Source organism: Antechinus flavipes, chromosome 6 (assembly GCF_016432865.1).
Source record: "Antechinus flavipes isolate AdamAnt ecotype Samford, QLD, Australia chromosome 6, AdamAnt_v2, whole genome shotgun sequence".
NCBI lineage: Eukaryota > Metazoa > Chordata > Mammalia > Dasyuromorphia > Dasyuridae > Antechinus > Antechinus flavipes.
The window spans coordinates 214,003,234-214,020,927 of record NC_067403.1 but is presented as its reverse complement, the minus strand read 5'-3'; the positions used below and the strand labels follow the sequence as shown (position 1 = coordinate 214,020,927).

The following is a 17,694-nucleotide window of genomic DNA, read 5'->3' as shown; positions in this document are numbered from 1 at the left end:
CTCTCAAGCTCAGTGACTCCTGTTCCAAATGGGGGATTAGTTTGGATGATGTCCAAGGAAAACCTGTGCTTCTTTAAGCCTTTTTTTTTCTGGGACAGTGCAGGCCTGCAGTAGCTATTCTGGACCCATTGAACTGTGGGGCTTCACAGAGGGTGGCGACGGTCTCCCCTGGGGCCTTCGGGCCTCCAACATCCCATCTCACGTCAAGTCAGTGACTCTCTTCATGAGACACTGAGGAGAACATGGCACCAGGTGGCCAACTCTAATCCTATGAACCTGGTGAAGCTGGTTAAGTGGCACATTTATCAGGGGCTACCACAGAACGATAAGCTGCAGTGAGCAAGTCTTAAGCTCAAATCCAGCCCCAGACACTCAGCAGGATAGAAATAGACAAAGCCATTTACCCTCCATCTGCCTCAGCTTCCTCATTTGTAAAATGAGAGTATCAGCATCTCTCTCCCAGCACTGTTGTGAGGATCAAATGAGACTACACCAATGAAATGCCCAGCAGGGTGCCTGGCACTGTCATGTCACTTTGGCATCTAAATGTAGTCAGCATACATGCTAGCTACTGCTATAATTATTAATAATCATCATGCCTAAGTCTTTCCAATCTGGCAGGACCTATCAGAGCCTGAAGTTCCCAAATGCCCCATTGCAGGGGTCCATGCCCCAAAGAGGGCCTCAAGGGAGGATGAGTGCTGGAACAGGACTACACAGTCCTGCAAATGGATCCTAGCCTGGGAGCCCTGCTTCCCAAAGTAAATACCTTGTACTGCTTAGAAAACATTTTATCCTGAGAATACGTGATCTGATTTTGTTTGTTTCTAGAATTAAGTCCACACTGGAGAGCTTACCTTGCCTATGACATTCTGCAAGGTGCCCTATGTCATCTTGGTGAAAATATTCATAACACGAAGTACCTAGAAGTTCTTGGGGTAAATACGCCAGAATTGCTGTTGCCCTAAAAATGACATTTGGAAAAAGGCAAAGTGAGTTCAGAGGTTGAAGTGTCCCCCCCTTCATAGGAGTCTCCTGATGCAAGAACAGGATGCTGCAGAAATAAAAGCCATGCTGATTTTCCCCAAACAGCTTCATACATAAATGTTTTCTTCAGCTTTAAGCAAAGATTTTAAAAGCTCTCAAAGGGCATATAAACAGGAGGAAAGGAAAAGTCTTTAAAATATTTAATATTTAAATATTTAATTTATTTAAAATATTTTAAGAACATTACAGTAGTATTCATACAAGTTAAAAGACAGATCTTCATAAAGTCCAAATATTGGTCTAAAGATTCAATTTTTTTAGACCTTGGTAACATTAAATTCAAACACAAATTATATAAATCTTCTCTTGCATCAATCCAATAGCTGTCTTCAGTGGCATAACTCTGAAGGTGAATACTTTCCTAAGCATATAGTAGAAGGAAAAAAGCATTGAAAGGAAATCAAAGGATTTTGGATTTTACAGGCCCTTTTTGGCAGCTGCCTAATAAAGCTTACAAAGAAGCAGCCAGAGGAGTTTAGCCTTTGGGGTAGTGACCTGAGTTGAAGGTCAGCTCCATCTCTAACTCCCTGAATGACTCTGGGCAAGTCATTTTCCCTAATCAGCCCTCAGTTTTCTACTCTGTAAAGGGCTTGAATTAGATGAATTTCTTAAGAGCCTTTCTAGTTCAGATGTTCACTTCAGAATGGTATTTATGACCATTTATTTATTCTTTATTATTTGAATGGTATTTATTACCATTATTTATTCTTTCTTTCTTTCTTTATTCTTTTATTTATTACCATGATTATGAGCAAGGATGGGAGATACTAAAACCAAAAAAAAAAAAAGTTCCTATTCTCAAGGAGCTTAGTGTATCTATTAAGATATAAATAAAATACAAGGTAGGGAGTAGTGGAAGCAAAAAAGAAGAGATCCATATAAAGAACCCTAGGAAAATTTGAGGAGGCAATGCTATGCTTATTAGTTCCAAGGTTCCAAGCTGCTGGGTTTTTCTGAGGTGTGCTAGGAATTACTATGGAAACCACATTTAACTATAATCATCAAATAAATGTGTCCACATGTATTTATGAATGACACAGAAAAATTATTTAATAATCAACATTTTTAGTAACTGTTGATGAGTATCATTTTTGAGTATCAAAAATCATCATCATATAAAACTTTTTTTTCCTAATTTTCCTCATGCTTAGGAAAAGGCAAATGGTTGAATTAGCTTAGTTTTACCAAGTGCATATTTTCTGTCACCATTTTTTACTTCAGTGTTACAAGGAGGTTCTTACCTCTGGTCCACAAAAACAAATTTCCCATCAATTGCATGGCGAGAAACATATTCTGTAGATTTCACCCTGATTTCCCCATTCACTGGCTGTGGAACGACATGAGAATGTAACCGTCCAATTGCTACAAGGCAGCTGAGGTTACAGCCTTCATTATCTGGTTCATTGTCCTCATCCAGGCCCATTTTTGTGGGTGGCCAGCTTTTTAAATATCCCGTGCTATGGATGGTGCAGAAGCTTTTTCGGTCTGCTAGAGAACAAAGACCACAGTTGGTGTCAACACAGCCTTTGGGGCTCAGAGATCGCCTATGTAGTAGTCATCCTTACAGCATTTGGGTCAGGGAAGGAGAATCAAAAGAATTGTTTCCCTAGGTGCCCTTGCACATCAGGGCCTCATGAGCAAAGAGGCTGGTTCTATAGGAGCTCCTGAGGACAGAGCCAAAGAGGAAAAACCCCAGAAAGTAAGAGCATTTCCTTTTCTCTGTGTTGGCCCAAATCCAAATGTCAGTTGTTCTGTTACTGCTTCCTCATTTTTTTTTTTTTTTTAAACCTCATTACAAATAGGGGACATTCCCACCTGCAGGAAGACTTGCTGAATTGCATGAATAAGGAACAAAAAAGAATTCACTTTGTGATTTTTGTGAAATGTGCTCTAAAAACTAGTCTAGCATAGTAGTAGTAGAGGCTCTTTTGGATACTCCATTTTAAAGCTGATAATTACGGGGCTTGGTCAACACCTCTGAGCCGTTCTCCAGGTTCCTCACCTACTCCCTTCCAACTAGTCATGTGAAGTACCCATGAATCCCAAGAAGAGCAGAGTAGTGGACATCATCATGCCATCTACTGATTTGGCTGATGATAACTGATCCATTAAAGTAAGTCTTCTGCTGATAGGAAAACTACTTAAAAACTTCACATTTCACTCCATTTCCAAGTGAACATTCCCACCCTGTGTACCATTTCTGAAAAGCTGATCAAATGTTACCTTTTTTCTTTGAACAGGTTGAAGGGAAATCTTTCTCTTCAACTTTAACTGAAGGCCTATTACATTTCATCCTACAGAAGAATGAACGTCTGGCACCAGAACATAGTCTTGATGGCCCAGGGGTTATATCTGTCTTAACTGGAAGTCCAGCTGTAAAGAAATACATAAGAATGTAACCACTAGAAAGTCTCATTTACAGAATCACAGAATCTCTGTTTGGGAAGGAATCTTAGGTCCATCTAATCCATTGGCTCCTCCGTGAATTGTTGTTTGGAAGGAACACAGAGCAGAACAACAGGTCGTGGGGCACCAAGGCTGGCACAAACTCTAAGCTATCTGGAGTCACTTCTACTTATGCTCCTTCCACTTTTTAATCCTTTGCAATCTGGCTTCCCCCCTCGCACTCAACTGCAACTGCTCTCGCCAGAATTACCAATGATCCCTTGACTGTCAAGTCTGGTCTCTTCTTGATTCTCATCCCTCTCCACCTCTCCATGGCACCTAACACCGAAATTTCTGGATACTTTCTCCCCTCTGAGATTTTGTCCATCGTAGACTTGACTGCTCCATCTCTACCTCTCGTGATAACTCAGCACCTATGCTACCTGTGGGTGTATTCCAAGGCTCTGTCTTCAGTCCATTGCTGTTCTCTATTTTTACTTAGTGACTCCTCTGTGCCAATGAGTTTAATGATCTCACAGCTACCACCCTAGTTCAGATCCTTAGGATGATGCTTACAAACTACTGCAACAGTATTGAATGCAACAGCAATAACTGGATTGCTTCTTCAAGTCTCTCACTACTCCAAATCCATCTTCAATGACCAAAGTAATTTTCCTTAAGAATAGGCTTGACCATGTCACCCTCCTTATTATGAGCTAAGAATTATTTATGATCTACTATAAAAAATTGGGGCTTCTGAATTTGACATGTAAAATTCTTCCAAATCAAGCCTTTTTCTATTTTTTTTTCAGTCTTTTTACAGATTACTCCTTTCCACATATTCATGGTATGGCTATCCTACTCTACTTTTCCTTCTTCTATAACTATGCTTTTGTAATGGCTATTCTTTGCCTCCCTCTCCCAGCCAAAAGAAATACAAATGTTTTTATTTATCCTTGTATGACGTCTCTAGAATCTGTCCCATCTTTCCCCCATGTGGTCACCACCTACTTCAGGCTCATACATATTACAACTGAAGCTTCTACCTTTAGCCTCTCCTCACTCCAACCCACTGTACATGTTGCTGCCAAGCTGGTTTTCCTAAAGCATAGATCTGCTCATGTTACTCCATTATTCAACAAATTCCACAGGCTCCCTATTACTTTGAAATCAAATACAAACATCTCTATTTGGCTTTAGAATTATCCTTTCAGTCTGACATCTCTCATTACGCCTCATTAGTCCTCCATTAGCCCGATCTCTCTGAGAGTGGGAACTACCTTCAACTTTCCCTATATCCTCAGCATTTAGCACAGGGCCTGGCACATAATGCATGCTTACTGAGTGATTGAGTGACATTACTGCTGCCTTTACACATTCTGCTCCAGTCAAGCAGGTTCTAAGCTGGTACTTTTTCTCCTATCTGTGTCTTTGTCCCGACTGTCCCATGGCAGGCACTACACTCCCTTCTCGCAACTGCCCCTTTTTCTAGTGAGGCTTTTCCCTAATGCTCTCAGCTGCCTGTCCTCTTCCACTCTTCCCACAAATAACCACATCTGACTACCTTCTACTTATTTTACAAATGCAATGCGTGCACACACTCAGGGAGTATTTCACATTTGTCTTTGTTATCTCCAGTACTTCACACAGTTAGTGCATGAGACATAGCAGATATTTACTAAATGCTTGTTGATGGACCAAAGAAATAACTTTGGGCAAAACATATAACTTTTTGAAAACAAAAATCCTATTACTTATTTTTTCCTACTGCCAAGACTTGAGAATAAATGCAGGGTGTTTTCTTGTCAACTGGTTTTTAAATAACTTTTATTTTTGCTTAACACAATCTTCAGAAATATGGAGGATACAAGAAAGAAAATTCATAACCCTTTGCTCTTAAGGGGCTCACATTCTAGAAAGGACAGTGACACATGAAAAAAAGGAACTAATAATATGATCCCACCTTCTGAAAGCAGGCCCTAAAGCCACTCCTTCTCTTGGAGATTCTCTGTCCTTTATCCCATCTACATCATCCATATACAGTTAGTTGTCTGTCTACAGTCTTCCCCATTAGACCATGGAACTATTTGAAGGCAGGGGCTGTTACTGCCTTTCTCTGTATCCCCAGTGTTTAGCACAATGCCTCGTGCAGAGTAGATCTTGACTACATGCTTGCTGACTTGGCTCATATTAGCTGCCAACTTATTGATGGAATAAGTGTTATTCAGAAGGAAAGGCCCCTTCCCAATAGGGTAGCAGGGAGATAAATCTTGGCATAGAGTTCAGTGCTAAGGCAAAAGTGCTTGGACCTATAAATCAAAAGATCCTCACTGCTGTGTGATCTCAGGCAATTTCTTTTCATTCTCTGAACCTCAATTTTCTGTGCTGTAAAAGATCAAATAAGACATTCTCTAGAAAATTTGATAATTTGGATAAAGAGGTTGGGGGAGGGAGGAGGGAAAGTGGAAGACCGGTAGCAGCATAAGAAGAGATACAAATATGGGGAAATATAAGGCCTATTTGGAGAACAAAGGGAGAAAACTAGTAGAAGCAGTAAGAGTTAAGACAGGAAGAGGTAGGTAGGTATTAGGAGGAGTTTGAACTTTAGCCTACAAGCAAAGGGGAACCACTGAAATATTTTTAAGATCCATATGATTCAGTTTAAAAACCATTTCAGCAACTTATGTAATGGAAATTATCAACCATCTGCCTGATGGACCGGAGTGAGGAAAAGATAAGACGCAAGTAAGTCAAGCAGAAGGCTACTGCAGTTGTCCAGGTTTGAAGTGCTGATGAGCTGAACCCAGGGTTGTGTTAGAAATGAAAAGGAAGAAATGAGTATTTACAAAGTCTTTTGTAAAGGAAAAATCAAAAGATCTTGGAATACAAATGGATCTGTAGACAAGAGAAAAAGCGCTAAGAAGAAGATTTTAAATCCAGGTGGAAAGGACAATGTGGAAGTAAATAAACAATCAAAGGAATGAACAAATAAATAAATGAATGATTATTTACTTGAATAGTGTAAAAATAAATAAAAGAAGTAGAAATCAAGAAGGATAACTGGAGAATAAGGCTTTTCAGGGTATTAAAATACCTTACAGATGTGAGATTGTTCTATTATTCTCTTTATAATCTGTCATCTCAAGCATAAAAAATGAAGATATTAAAAGAAAATAGATTTTATTTATGTGATCTTTTCAATTTTGGTATCCATAATTACTAACTCAAAGTCAGAAATAAAAAAAGGAAGCAAAATTAACTTTTCAATTTTCTCTTTGCCATAAAAATCTTTGGAAGTACAAAGTAAAATAAAATGCAATTGCTTTCATTCTAGCGTTTAAAGCACTTGACCAAAATCATTTATCCTGCTCAAATAATTTGTATGTGAAGATAAAGGACAGATTTCCATTAATCCTTAGTCTCAAAAGGGGTAGAGATGGCAGGGAGGGATGGCACAAAATACCATCCAAAGTACTAGTAGAGTATAAAAACCACAGCTATGCCTCCTTCTCAATAAGTTACCAAGTCACAAAAAAAGCCAAAGTGAAGGTAAGCAAAAGATTAAAAAAAATCAAAAAAGATATTAAGATGACTGCTTATTGTGAAGAGAATAAGGTAATAATAACATGCAATGGAATGAAGGCAGTACTAATCAACCCTTTAAAAAAATTTTGTTTTCTCTATCAAGAAAAACGTTCTCCCAAGTTAGAAGGGAAAAAAAGGTTGCTATGGTATTTGCAAGCATATAAAATGGTCTGCTTAAAAAAACAGGAAAACATGTTGATTATATTTTCAGATGGGGTCATTATATCAACACTATATCCTCGTTTATGTTTAGATGTTTTTCCTTGTTTTAATAAAGTACGTTATGTGAGGCATATATTAAAAAATGACTGATATAAAAACAAAAGATCTGGGCAAATTTTCCAAAAGTTTATCGTTCTCATATTCTAAAAAAAGGATATCATCATACTGTATAGATTTTCTCAAAGGCTTTTGAGAGATAAGAAAGTAGGCATTATAATAAGGGTTTGTAGTTGCTGGTCTTCTTCATTCCCCTTTTTGGGGAAAGGGATAATTATTACTGGATATTTTTTCTTTTGGAACTTCATCTCTTTGGGATGTCTTCAGCAGATTCTTGAATGCCTTTAAAAGTTATTTCTTGTATGGGCTTCTTTTGTATGTATTTAGCAAGGTCAAACTGCTTTCCTATTTCACTACTTGTTGTTTTCCTTGAAATTTCACATAAAAAAGCTTATCAGGTTGATATGACTTGCAAAAGCCTCATACCAAGGTCCTTAACAGCTCATTCGCCCTTTCATTGTTTTTTGAAATATCATGGCTCATAATCTTTCATCCATAATATTTTAAAAATGAGCCTATACTCTAAACTGCTTTTGGCTCTGGCTGCCAGGGTTTTTTTGCTTGACAAGGAAATTGAGTGTTTGTTGGCTGAGCCTCCTTCCAAACTCTTTTGGCCTCTTCATTAAAGTAACTGTTTTTCATTGATCAAACAAATGGTAATAGAGATGAAGTCTAACTTTGTCCATTTCCTATTTTTCAGAGTAGACAGCATATTAAGCATATCAGATGGGAGCAGATGTAAAATTATACCCGGTGTCTTCTCATATTTTTATTTAAGATTGATTTCAACCTTTGTTCAAACTATTGGATGAAGTGACAATACACAGAAAGAAGTCCCTAAAATTACTTCCATGTTCTTCAACAATTTATTTTCTAATGGTTATTTTCTTTTTAAAAAATTCTTTGTTTTAAGGGATGGCTCTAGGTGGAAAGTAATGGGAGGAGAGACGCTTTGGGAAATACATGAGATATAAAAACCAAGGACATTCATTAAAAAAAAAAAAAAAAGCCATGTAGTGCAGCTTTCAAAATGAAGAAGATACACTATAAAACTTCTGAAGCCTTTCTTCACCCTGAACCACATTTACTATCTTCCCAGTCAGTGTATACCATCACAATTAAGTAATGAAATATCAAGGTAAATACTAACTTAGTTGAAAGGATCTGGAGGAATTCTATAAAGAACATGACTTCTTTTCTCTAAGTCTGCTACAGAAAGGCTCTGTGTGGGAGGAGTGAGTCATTATTTGATAGGCATCACAGTCTGCCTCAAACACTTCTGAATCCAAAGCCTGGACTCAGCCGCATCTTGGCATCCCTAAGTCACTCAAACTCTCTATCCATTTCCTAGTCTATAAAATGGGAACAATAACACTTGTACCATCTGTTTACTGTAAATCCAGATGAGCGTTGTCTTCACAAGGGTTTTCTAAATACAAGATTTTTATTTGTCTTCCTCCAACAGCTTTTGTGCCTCATCATGGCCTAGAAGCAACCTTAGGTTCTTAATAGCTTGTGCCAGTGAAGCACATACTCTAGGAAACCCTACACCAAACTGGAAAGGTGGTGATTGGGGGCTAAGGATGGGCTTCTATGTGTGTTTTCCAAGAACCAGGCCATTAATCTCCAAGATGTTCATCACATCTCATTGGCTGCCTACCAAAGGATGGATTTCTTTTTCAGATACACCAATTCATCCTTTCTACTAAGGCATAAAGAGATTGCAACCTACTCCAATGGAGAACTACCCACTCCAATGAAAACACAGACTGCGGCGAGCATGGAATAAAATAATGAAAATAGTATTACTCACTTTTTGCATCTATTAGTCTTTCTCTTGGAGCAGTATCTGAAGAAGACAGTTGTTCCTTAACTTTGGCAATATCTTTAGGATGTAGGTAGTCAAACAAACTCTGACCAATTAGATCATTCTGTAGATATGAAATGTTAAAAACTGATGTTAAATATAAATAGCATCTTGAATAGAAATCATCAAATAAACATTACTAAATCTGTACATTTTGTCATATAGTTTAAATATAAGAACTCCCTAAATTTTCCAGTTAAAAAATCTCTTCAGAATATATAATATCTCTTTGTATCAAGCCAACAAAGTATTAATGGAAAAAACCCAGACATGAATTTGGCTCCATCATTTACGAGAAGGGTGACTTGGTGCCAAATCACCCACTTTCTCTAAAGTACAGTTTTCTCATCTGTCAAATGGAGATTATATTGATGCCACTTATTTCCCAGAGTTGTTTTAAGGAGCAAATGCCATATGTCTTATAGTTAGAAACCATTATAATTAAATTCAATAAACATTTGCTGAGCACGTACTATATGTAAGGCACTGTTCTAGGCATAGGAGGGAGGGAATTCATTGGAGGGAAGACTCTGGGTTGGAAATGCTCCAACATTACTAATGATATGATCAAAGACAAATTACTTCATTTCCCCAAATCCCCAAAATTCATCTGAAAATGGGGATGATGATGATGATAATAATAATAATAACAATAATAAGACAAATTAATTACACTGTCTATCTTCTAAACTTTGTTACATGGAATCCTTTGCAAATATTAGAAAACCTAACAAATGCAAATTATTCTTATGGCAAGAATTTTGAAAGGCAAAGATGAGGGAGCATCAAGTTCAAGTTCAAGTTCGGGACCTAGCCAGGAGTGCAATTGGGCTTGGAATGCAGCCTACAAATGACAGCTATATGAAGTAAGGCTACAAAGAAAGGTGGGAACCAGATGGCAGAGATTCTTAAGCATTAGCGTGAGGAGTTTCCCTTTTACCATAGAAGTAAGCTTCTGGGTAGGAGAGTGACATAAGCAGCTATTATATAATTCTTATAATAAAAGAATCAAAAAATAAATCACAAAAATCCTGAATGGGAAGGTAGTATTCTTACAAAAATGGTTTATATTAAGCTGAGGCAGTATAACACAATTACTCCTAAATTCCAAGTAATTCTAATTATTTCCAAAGATTCAGGATTTCATTGATATAATGCTGATCAACATCCATTTATGATGAGTTGTTGTCCCCCCAAGACTTCAGTTGGTTTTCAGTTTGATAGGCTGGTCCTTTCTTCACTAGTACATGAAGGCTTCCATACTTTAAAGTTCACTGGCACAAGTTCAAAAATTAAAGTCATTTTCATGTCAAAGTAAAAAAACTGGAGAAGGGCTTTATTGGAGCAGCCATGTGATATACGTCCTTTTTTGAATTTCTGCCATTTTTTTTCCCTTTTGATGGCAAGCATAGAACTGGAAGTCAGGAGACCTGAGTACAAGATCTCACTCTATTAGTTTAGTCACTGTCTGTGTGATATTTGAGAAGTTAAGTAATCTCTCTTGGTCTAGGTTTATACATATATAAAGTTTTTTATTTTCAAAACACATGCATAGATAGTTTCCAACATTCACCCTTGCAAAACTTTGTGTTTTTTTTTTTTTTCCTTCCCTTCCCCACACTCTCCTCCCATAGATGGCAAGTAATCCAATATTTCCACAATTATCATGCTACACAAAAAAATCAGATCAAAAAGGAAAAAGAAAGAAAACAAAATGCAAGCAAACAACAACAAAAAGATACTATGTTGTGAACCACACAACCCCCAAAGTCTTTCTCTGGATGCAAATAGCCCTCTCCATCATAAGACCATTGGAATTGGCCTGAATCACCTCAGTATTGAAAAGAGCCACATTCATCAGAAATGAACAACATATGAACTTGTTGCCATGTACGGTGTTCTCTTAGTTCTAGTCATTTCACTTAGCTTCAGTTTATGTAAGCCTCTCCAGGATTTAATCATCCTGCTGATCATTTCTTATAGAATGATAACATTCTATAACATTCTAGGTTTTTCTTTTTAGGGTACTAAACTGTTATGATAATAAATCTTATATATATCTAGGAATTATTGTGAGGATATATGATATATTGCATGTGAACACACTTCCAAAAAGTTAGATAAAAATACAAAAATTATTGTTTTCTAGATTTGGATTATAACCCTGCAATTTTCTGCATGTAAAAATCTTACTATAAAGGAAAGCTCATAAGGATCACTACATTCAAAGATGCATAGGACATTAGAGATCACCTTTTAAAATTTAAATCAATGTTCTTTTTAAATTAATTCCAACAAACATGAACACTTCAATCAATTCCCTCAGTTTTACAAAGAAAGAAAAAAAGAAACTAACTAAGCTTCAGAAAGGTTAAAAAATTTGCCCATGGTCACACAGGCAATAAGGCTCTACCCACACAGGCTATAACACAAATCCTCAGATTCAATATTCTGTACTCTTCCTATTCATTCACTGATTAATGCCATGTTGTTCCAAGCACGTGCATGTGCATTCTGTGATTTTCATATTCAGTTTTTCCTCCTTTCGCCTTATGTTTCCTTATCCCCAACATGGAAACAAACTGTTTATTTTATAGTAAAAAAAGAAATGATTCACTAATGAGAAGAATCACACATTCCTATGGAAAAATGCACTTTCACAGATCCCCAGGTTTAATTAACTTATCCTAAGAGAAGCAGCAATTTGCAGAGAGAAGATATTAGTAAAAAGTCAAAACATTTTATATGTGGCTTGTACACTACAATTATTGTGGAAAAGAGTTGAACTTTATAGGTTATCACCATAATTATGACAGCTTTAAAGTTGCTCATCAACAAGAATATGAACAGTACCTGGCTATAGTTGAGAATTTTAAAAACAGACTCCGAAACAAATAGTATCTTTCCTCTGTCACATCCAACGACAAAGAGAAATCCATCTGCCGCCTAATTAGGAAAAATGGATTGTCAAATTAGCACATTCACAAAATAAGATTCTCAGTAATTTTGAAATGGAATCAAATACTCATTTTATATGAAGCCCCAAAACAAATATTTTCACTAAAATTATACATGCATGAGAACAGAAATCTAAAAAATCTATAAATTTAAACTCTATATACATGAAACAAGTCTTCTCTGGCACTATCCTCTTTTCCAAGGCATACACATGTTCTTTCAAGTTCTATTTCTCGTGTTTCTCTCTCTCTCTCTCTCTCACATACACATACACACATACACACACACACACACACACACACACACACACACACATCCTACATTGTAACCTACAAGTCTAAATTTGAAATAATGATGGTAAGCCCCACCATAAATCAGGAGGCTATATACTCAAAGTAATTTCCTATTAGAGATCAGGGCTGGGGAACCTTTTTTCTGCCAAGGGCCTTTTGGATATTTATAACATCATTTGTAAGCCATATAAAAGTCTCAACTTATAGAGTCCAAGCAGTGGGAGATTGTTCTACCTAGCTTTCAGCTCATCATTAGCCACGGTTGCTTTAACAAATGATTTTGCAGGCCTTGTATGGGCCATGGGCCACTCATTCCCCATCCCTGCATTAGATGAAGGCTTGTAGAGGTCATGCTTTTTCCATCAAATCCCATGTATTCTGTATCATAAATAAGTAATCCTGCAACTAATTGATTGCTATGTCCCACTGTAATCTGAGATAAGAAGGGGAAAATTTTATTTAGTAAACAGCAATTCTCCTTCAAATCTATCATTCAAAAATAGTAATCACCAAATAGATCAAATAAGGATGATTTCCTTTGATTCATGGGGGTCGCAAACTACTACATATTGGGGTATTTATAGGGTGAGAGTAGGAAACCTGACTTGATCAAAAAAGCTTTAAACTGTTTATAAATATTCAGCACTTCATCCAAATACTACCACAGAGTAGCAGGCATGGCGAGGGGAAAAGGATACTAATGACAAGGATAAACATATTGATCTTAGGATTCAATATCCAAGAAAATTACTTACTAAAAAAAAGTAGCCTCAGATATTTATCAGCAACTGCACAGAATGGATAATAAACCACATAAAGCTTATTTTAAAACAAGGAGGCAAATTTGATTTTCCAAGTATCACAGAGATATATCAGATGGGATGTGACTTTTCTCTAACTTTTAGTTATGGAACTTTGTATGCTTCATCTACAAGGTGCAGAGTAGTAAAAAGGGGGCAGGGGAGTATTATTGTACAATAAGAACATACACATGGGAGGAGACACATGAATGACGTAGAAAGCATATGAAGAAAGAGCACATGGGTTTGGATTGATAGAAGGTGAAAGAGAAGTCAGGTTATGGTGGAAAGATCATCTCACCAGAAGGAGAAAGTAATGATTTTGATATGGGATTATATAATTGTGAGGGAACTTCAATTGACAGGCACCTATTGGTAAGAACACTACTTAAAGCAGACCCTTTGGTACACTTCAAAGATCTAGGAGTCCTCCTAGACTCAGGGTGAGTGTTTCCTTCACTAATAGAGTTTTCATCCCTTTAGTAAAGGGGCTCCATGAGCTGTTATACCCAAAACTAATCACTCTGTGGCCAACCTTATGATAAGCCTCTTCAAATTGATTTAGCTGGTCTTCAGGCCAAAAAAAAATCATACCTAGTCTTTAGCAGGGCCTATGCTTGAGGGTTGGTTGGCCCTGCCAGTGTTTTTGCTCGGCTGGCAAAGCTATATTAGAAAAAAGAGGAGAATCAAAGAAAGGTAGAAGGCATGATATGAAGTATTCAACTTCTAGTTTTCTGCTATTTTCTTTACTAAGGAGAATAATCTTTGCACTAAGAAGAATGGAACAAAAAAAAGGTAAATAAGGAGCTTCACCTCAAGATGATGTGAGGAGAGGCAGCTATACACTTAGCTGTCCTCACTGAATTTGTTCCCTGGCTCAGATAAAGCCCACCCAAGAGCACTTAAACTTAAACACACTAAGAGTCAGAGGTGATTACAGAGTATCTTTCAGTGATTTCTGGAAAATCAAGAAGAAGAGAGGATTCTTCCAAACACAGCCTGTTACAACTTAAAAGGGGTCTTAAAGATCATACAGTCCAACACCTTCATTCTTCAGATAAGGAAACACAGGCCCACAAGAAGAAACATCTAATCCATCATCACACAACTGGTAAGCAATATAATCAGGAACCAAGATCTCTTGACCCCAATACCAGGACCTTTTCCATTATACCATATTGCCTACAAGGGTCCTCTTCCTCATAATACATTAGATAACAACAAAATCTATAAAACCCAAGGGAAAGAACAAAACTAACCCAAGTGATAATGAACAGGTCAAAAATATTCCAATTTGACACTTTAAAAAATCTGCTATTAAAATAACTTTAAAGAAAAAAAAACTACTAAATTCTACATTATTAAATTAAATCCAAAGAAATATGAAAAATAAATATTCAGTTTATTTTATTTTTAAGATACACATCAAAGAAATTAAAGAAAATTTATATTCTATCTTTATCTGTTTAACACAAATGAAAAAGGATGGGTGGGAATTCAAGTTTTACAAATATATTTTACAACATAGTAATTTCATTATATATGTCCCTGCCCTTGCTAGCTTCTCTACAAATGAATCCTTCTTTGAAACAAAGACAATATAGTATTTTTTCCCTCCTCTTATACTAATTAATAAATGTCATGATGTTAGGGATTGATTAGCTAAATTTCCTTCTCCTCTCCCTGCCTTTCTTATTATAATGCCTAGAATTATCTGTCATTATCTATAGTTAAGACTTCAAGCAAGATATATAAGTTTGAAAAGAAAAATATAAAAACCTGTGACTATGCCTATTTTTAAATGGTCAGTTGATTTTTTTTTTTAATATGACAAGAAATAATCAGCAAAAAGAGGTAAGGGAGCAGCACAATAGAGAGACTACAAAAATGACATATAACATTTGCCATCAGAGCCAGCCTTGGAGTCATTAAATCCTGTATTCTGATTCTGCGTCTATATTTTCAATCATGCAATAAAGCTAAAAATAATTGAAAACAGCTCTAGCATTCAGCATAGGGTCTGGCTCATATCATATACCTAATAGATACATGTTACTTGAATGAAGCTGTTCCCCAGGGTTGATAATTCTAATCCTCAACCCCAGTTAAAGCTTAGCTCAATTCTTATACATAAGCATCCCTCATCCCCCAAATTGTCAATGCTTTTTCACCCTGTCCCAAATGACTTTATATTTGTGTGCGTGTTATACCCCTTCCTCACTCCCTCCAGAACACTTCTGCCCTGTCAAACATAAGATTCTTGAGGGCAGGAGCTATTTCATTTTTGTGTAGTATTGCAGATCCACATGCACAGCAGACACTTAAAAAAAATTGCTGAATCATGTAAAGTAAAACATACAAGGTTACTTGGAAACAATTAGGGGATTAGAGAAGAAATTTTTTAAAAAAAATAACAGAATATAGGGTATCCCAAAAGTCTTACAAGTTTTAAGCTTTAATGATTGTACTTAAATGATAATGATAACCCTAATATGCTACTTATCATAATATGTGGAATGCATCCAACATCAATGAGGGGCAAATAGAAATGAAATTAAGCTAGTACCTAAAGAAATTTGAAAAAGAACCAAGTAGCAATAGAACAAAGGGAAGTAGAAAAAGAGAGAGACAAAAGGAAAAATATTTAGAAAATGGAAAAATTTTATTAAACTAATTCAATTCAATTCAACTAATTAACCCAAGAGCTGAATTTTAAAAATACAACCAATAAAATTGACAAAGCATTAACTAATTTCAATAAAAAAGGAGAAAGAAAACACAAATGATCAAAATTTTAAGTGAAAGGGAAAGAGATCACAAGAAGAATAAAAGAAATTTCAAACACTCTTGGGGAATATTATATTCAAGCTACATGCTAAGAAATTGGAGAACCTTAATGAAATAGAAGACCATTTCCAAAAATATAAATTACCTAAAAAAGGACAAGACAGGAAATGGCTTAGACCAATTTCAGAAGAAGAAATTTTAAATCATTTTCTTAAACTTTACATATGTTCCAGAAAAGTTTATGGGTGAATTTTTCCAAACTTTCAAAGAACTGCCATATTAGATAAACATTTCTCAAGAGAGCAAATAGGATGGCATGCTGCTCAGTTCTTTGTGGTCTTGATTCTAATGTTTACTTGGTAAATGTGTCAGTATATTAAGGACATGCAATTATATCAGTAGGGGAAGTCTCTCAATCTACACAGATAACAAGATCACAACTAAAAGTTGTCAGAGGCAACATGATAAACATAAGCAAAAAGAAAATATAAAGAACTATCTCATTAATGAATGTAAATGCAAAAATATTTAATAATAAAAAGTCAACAACAGAGGATAGCAATCCTTTTTTAAAGACAATAACTATAATCAAAGAAATTGAATCATAAATATAGGTCAAATACAAGAATGACTTTTTGCATTACACATACAATCAATATGAATAATTTCAATAAACAAAATACAACTATCAAGATCTCAGCTGATTCCCTCCTCACCCCATTCATTCTCTCCCAAACTCTGGATGATCTCTTTCCCAGTCAATGTTCTTCATTCTAAATCAGGGGTCCTCAAACTTTTTAAATAGGAGGCCAGTTCACTGTCCCTAAGACTGTTGGAGGAGCGACTATAGTAAAAACAAAAACTTTGTTTTGTGGGCCTTTAAATAAAGAAACTTCATAACCCTGGGTGAGGGGGATAATCGTCCTCAGCTGCTGCATCTAGCCCGTGGGCCGTAGTTTGAGGACCCCTGATTCGTAGATGCAAAAAAGACTTGCAATATAATTCAGCATGTATCTTTGTTGAAAAGAAAATAAAAATAAAAGAATAAGTACAGAGCACTGAAAGAAATTGCAAATCTGATTACAGGGCTATTTTCATTAATCTTTTAAAAATTATGGAGAAGAAGAAAGGTACCAAAAGATGGAAACATTACCCCAGTTTCTAAAAAGGGAAGGAAGAGTAAAGAACATATATGAGATTTTATGAATTGGTTAGATTGACAGAACTGCCTAGCCTAGATTATTAAATATATGACTTATGAGTACTTAGAAAAGGAAATCAGTTAGGGCTGGAAAAAAGTATAGTTTCATGAAAATCAATGATACCTAATACATTTAAATTCCTTTATTGATACAATTAGGAGAATAGCATAACAAGTAATTACTAAAAATCTAATGTATTTTGATAAGAGAACATTACTATAGTTTGATGAAGAAATGTGAATTATCATGTACAGCCACAGCATGTAGAATAAGTAATCACACCCAAAGATTTTTGAGTAATGAATCAATGCCCACCTGGATGGAGGCCTCTATTTACATAGTCATGCATTGCCCTAATCAAACTGGAAGATTATGGAGGGGGGGAGGTGGATGGTAGGATGACAGAACAAAAATTTAGAATGCTTTTGATAGGCTAGAACAATGCATAGAAACAAGTCATTTCTAAGATATAAATGTAAAATATCATATTT

General features: G+C 36.0%; 1 protein-coding gene across 6 annotated transcripts in view; it reads right to left on the bottom strand.

The window, feature by feature from the left end:
- BMAL1 (basic helix-loop-helix ARNT like 1) overlaps positions 1-17,694 on the bottom strand; it is a 90,290-nt gene that overhangs the window by 12,809 nt on the left and 59,787 nt on the right. For 5 of the 6 annotated variants that reach the window (XM_051965752.1, XM_051965753.1, XM_051965750.1 and 2 more), the window contains 5 exons: positions 12,017-12,109; positions 9,110-9,227; positions 3,271-3,420; positions 2,289-2,535; positions 858-964 (listed from right to left, as the gene is read on the bottom strand). In XM_051965752.1, coding sequence (XP_051821712.1) covers positions 858-964; positions 2,289-2,535; positions 3,271-3,420; positions 9,110-9,227; positions 12,017-12,109 — 715 coding nt within the window. The remainder of the gene's footprint in view (positions 1-857; positions 965-2,288; positions 2,536-3,270; positions 3,421-9,109; positions 9,228-12,016; positions 12,110-17,694) is intronic. The other variant, XM_051965754.1, reaches the window with a different exon arrangement.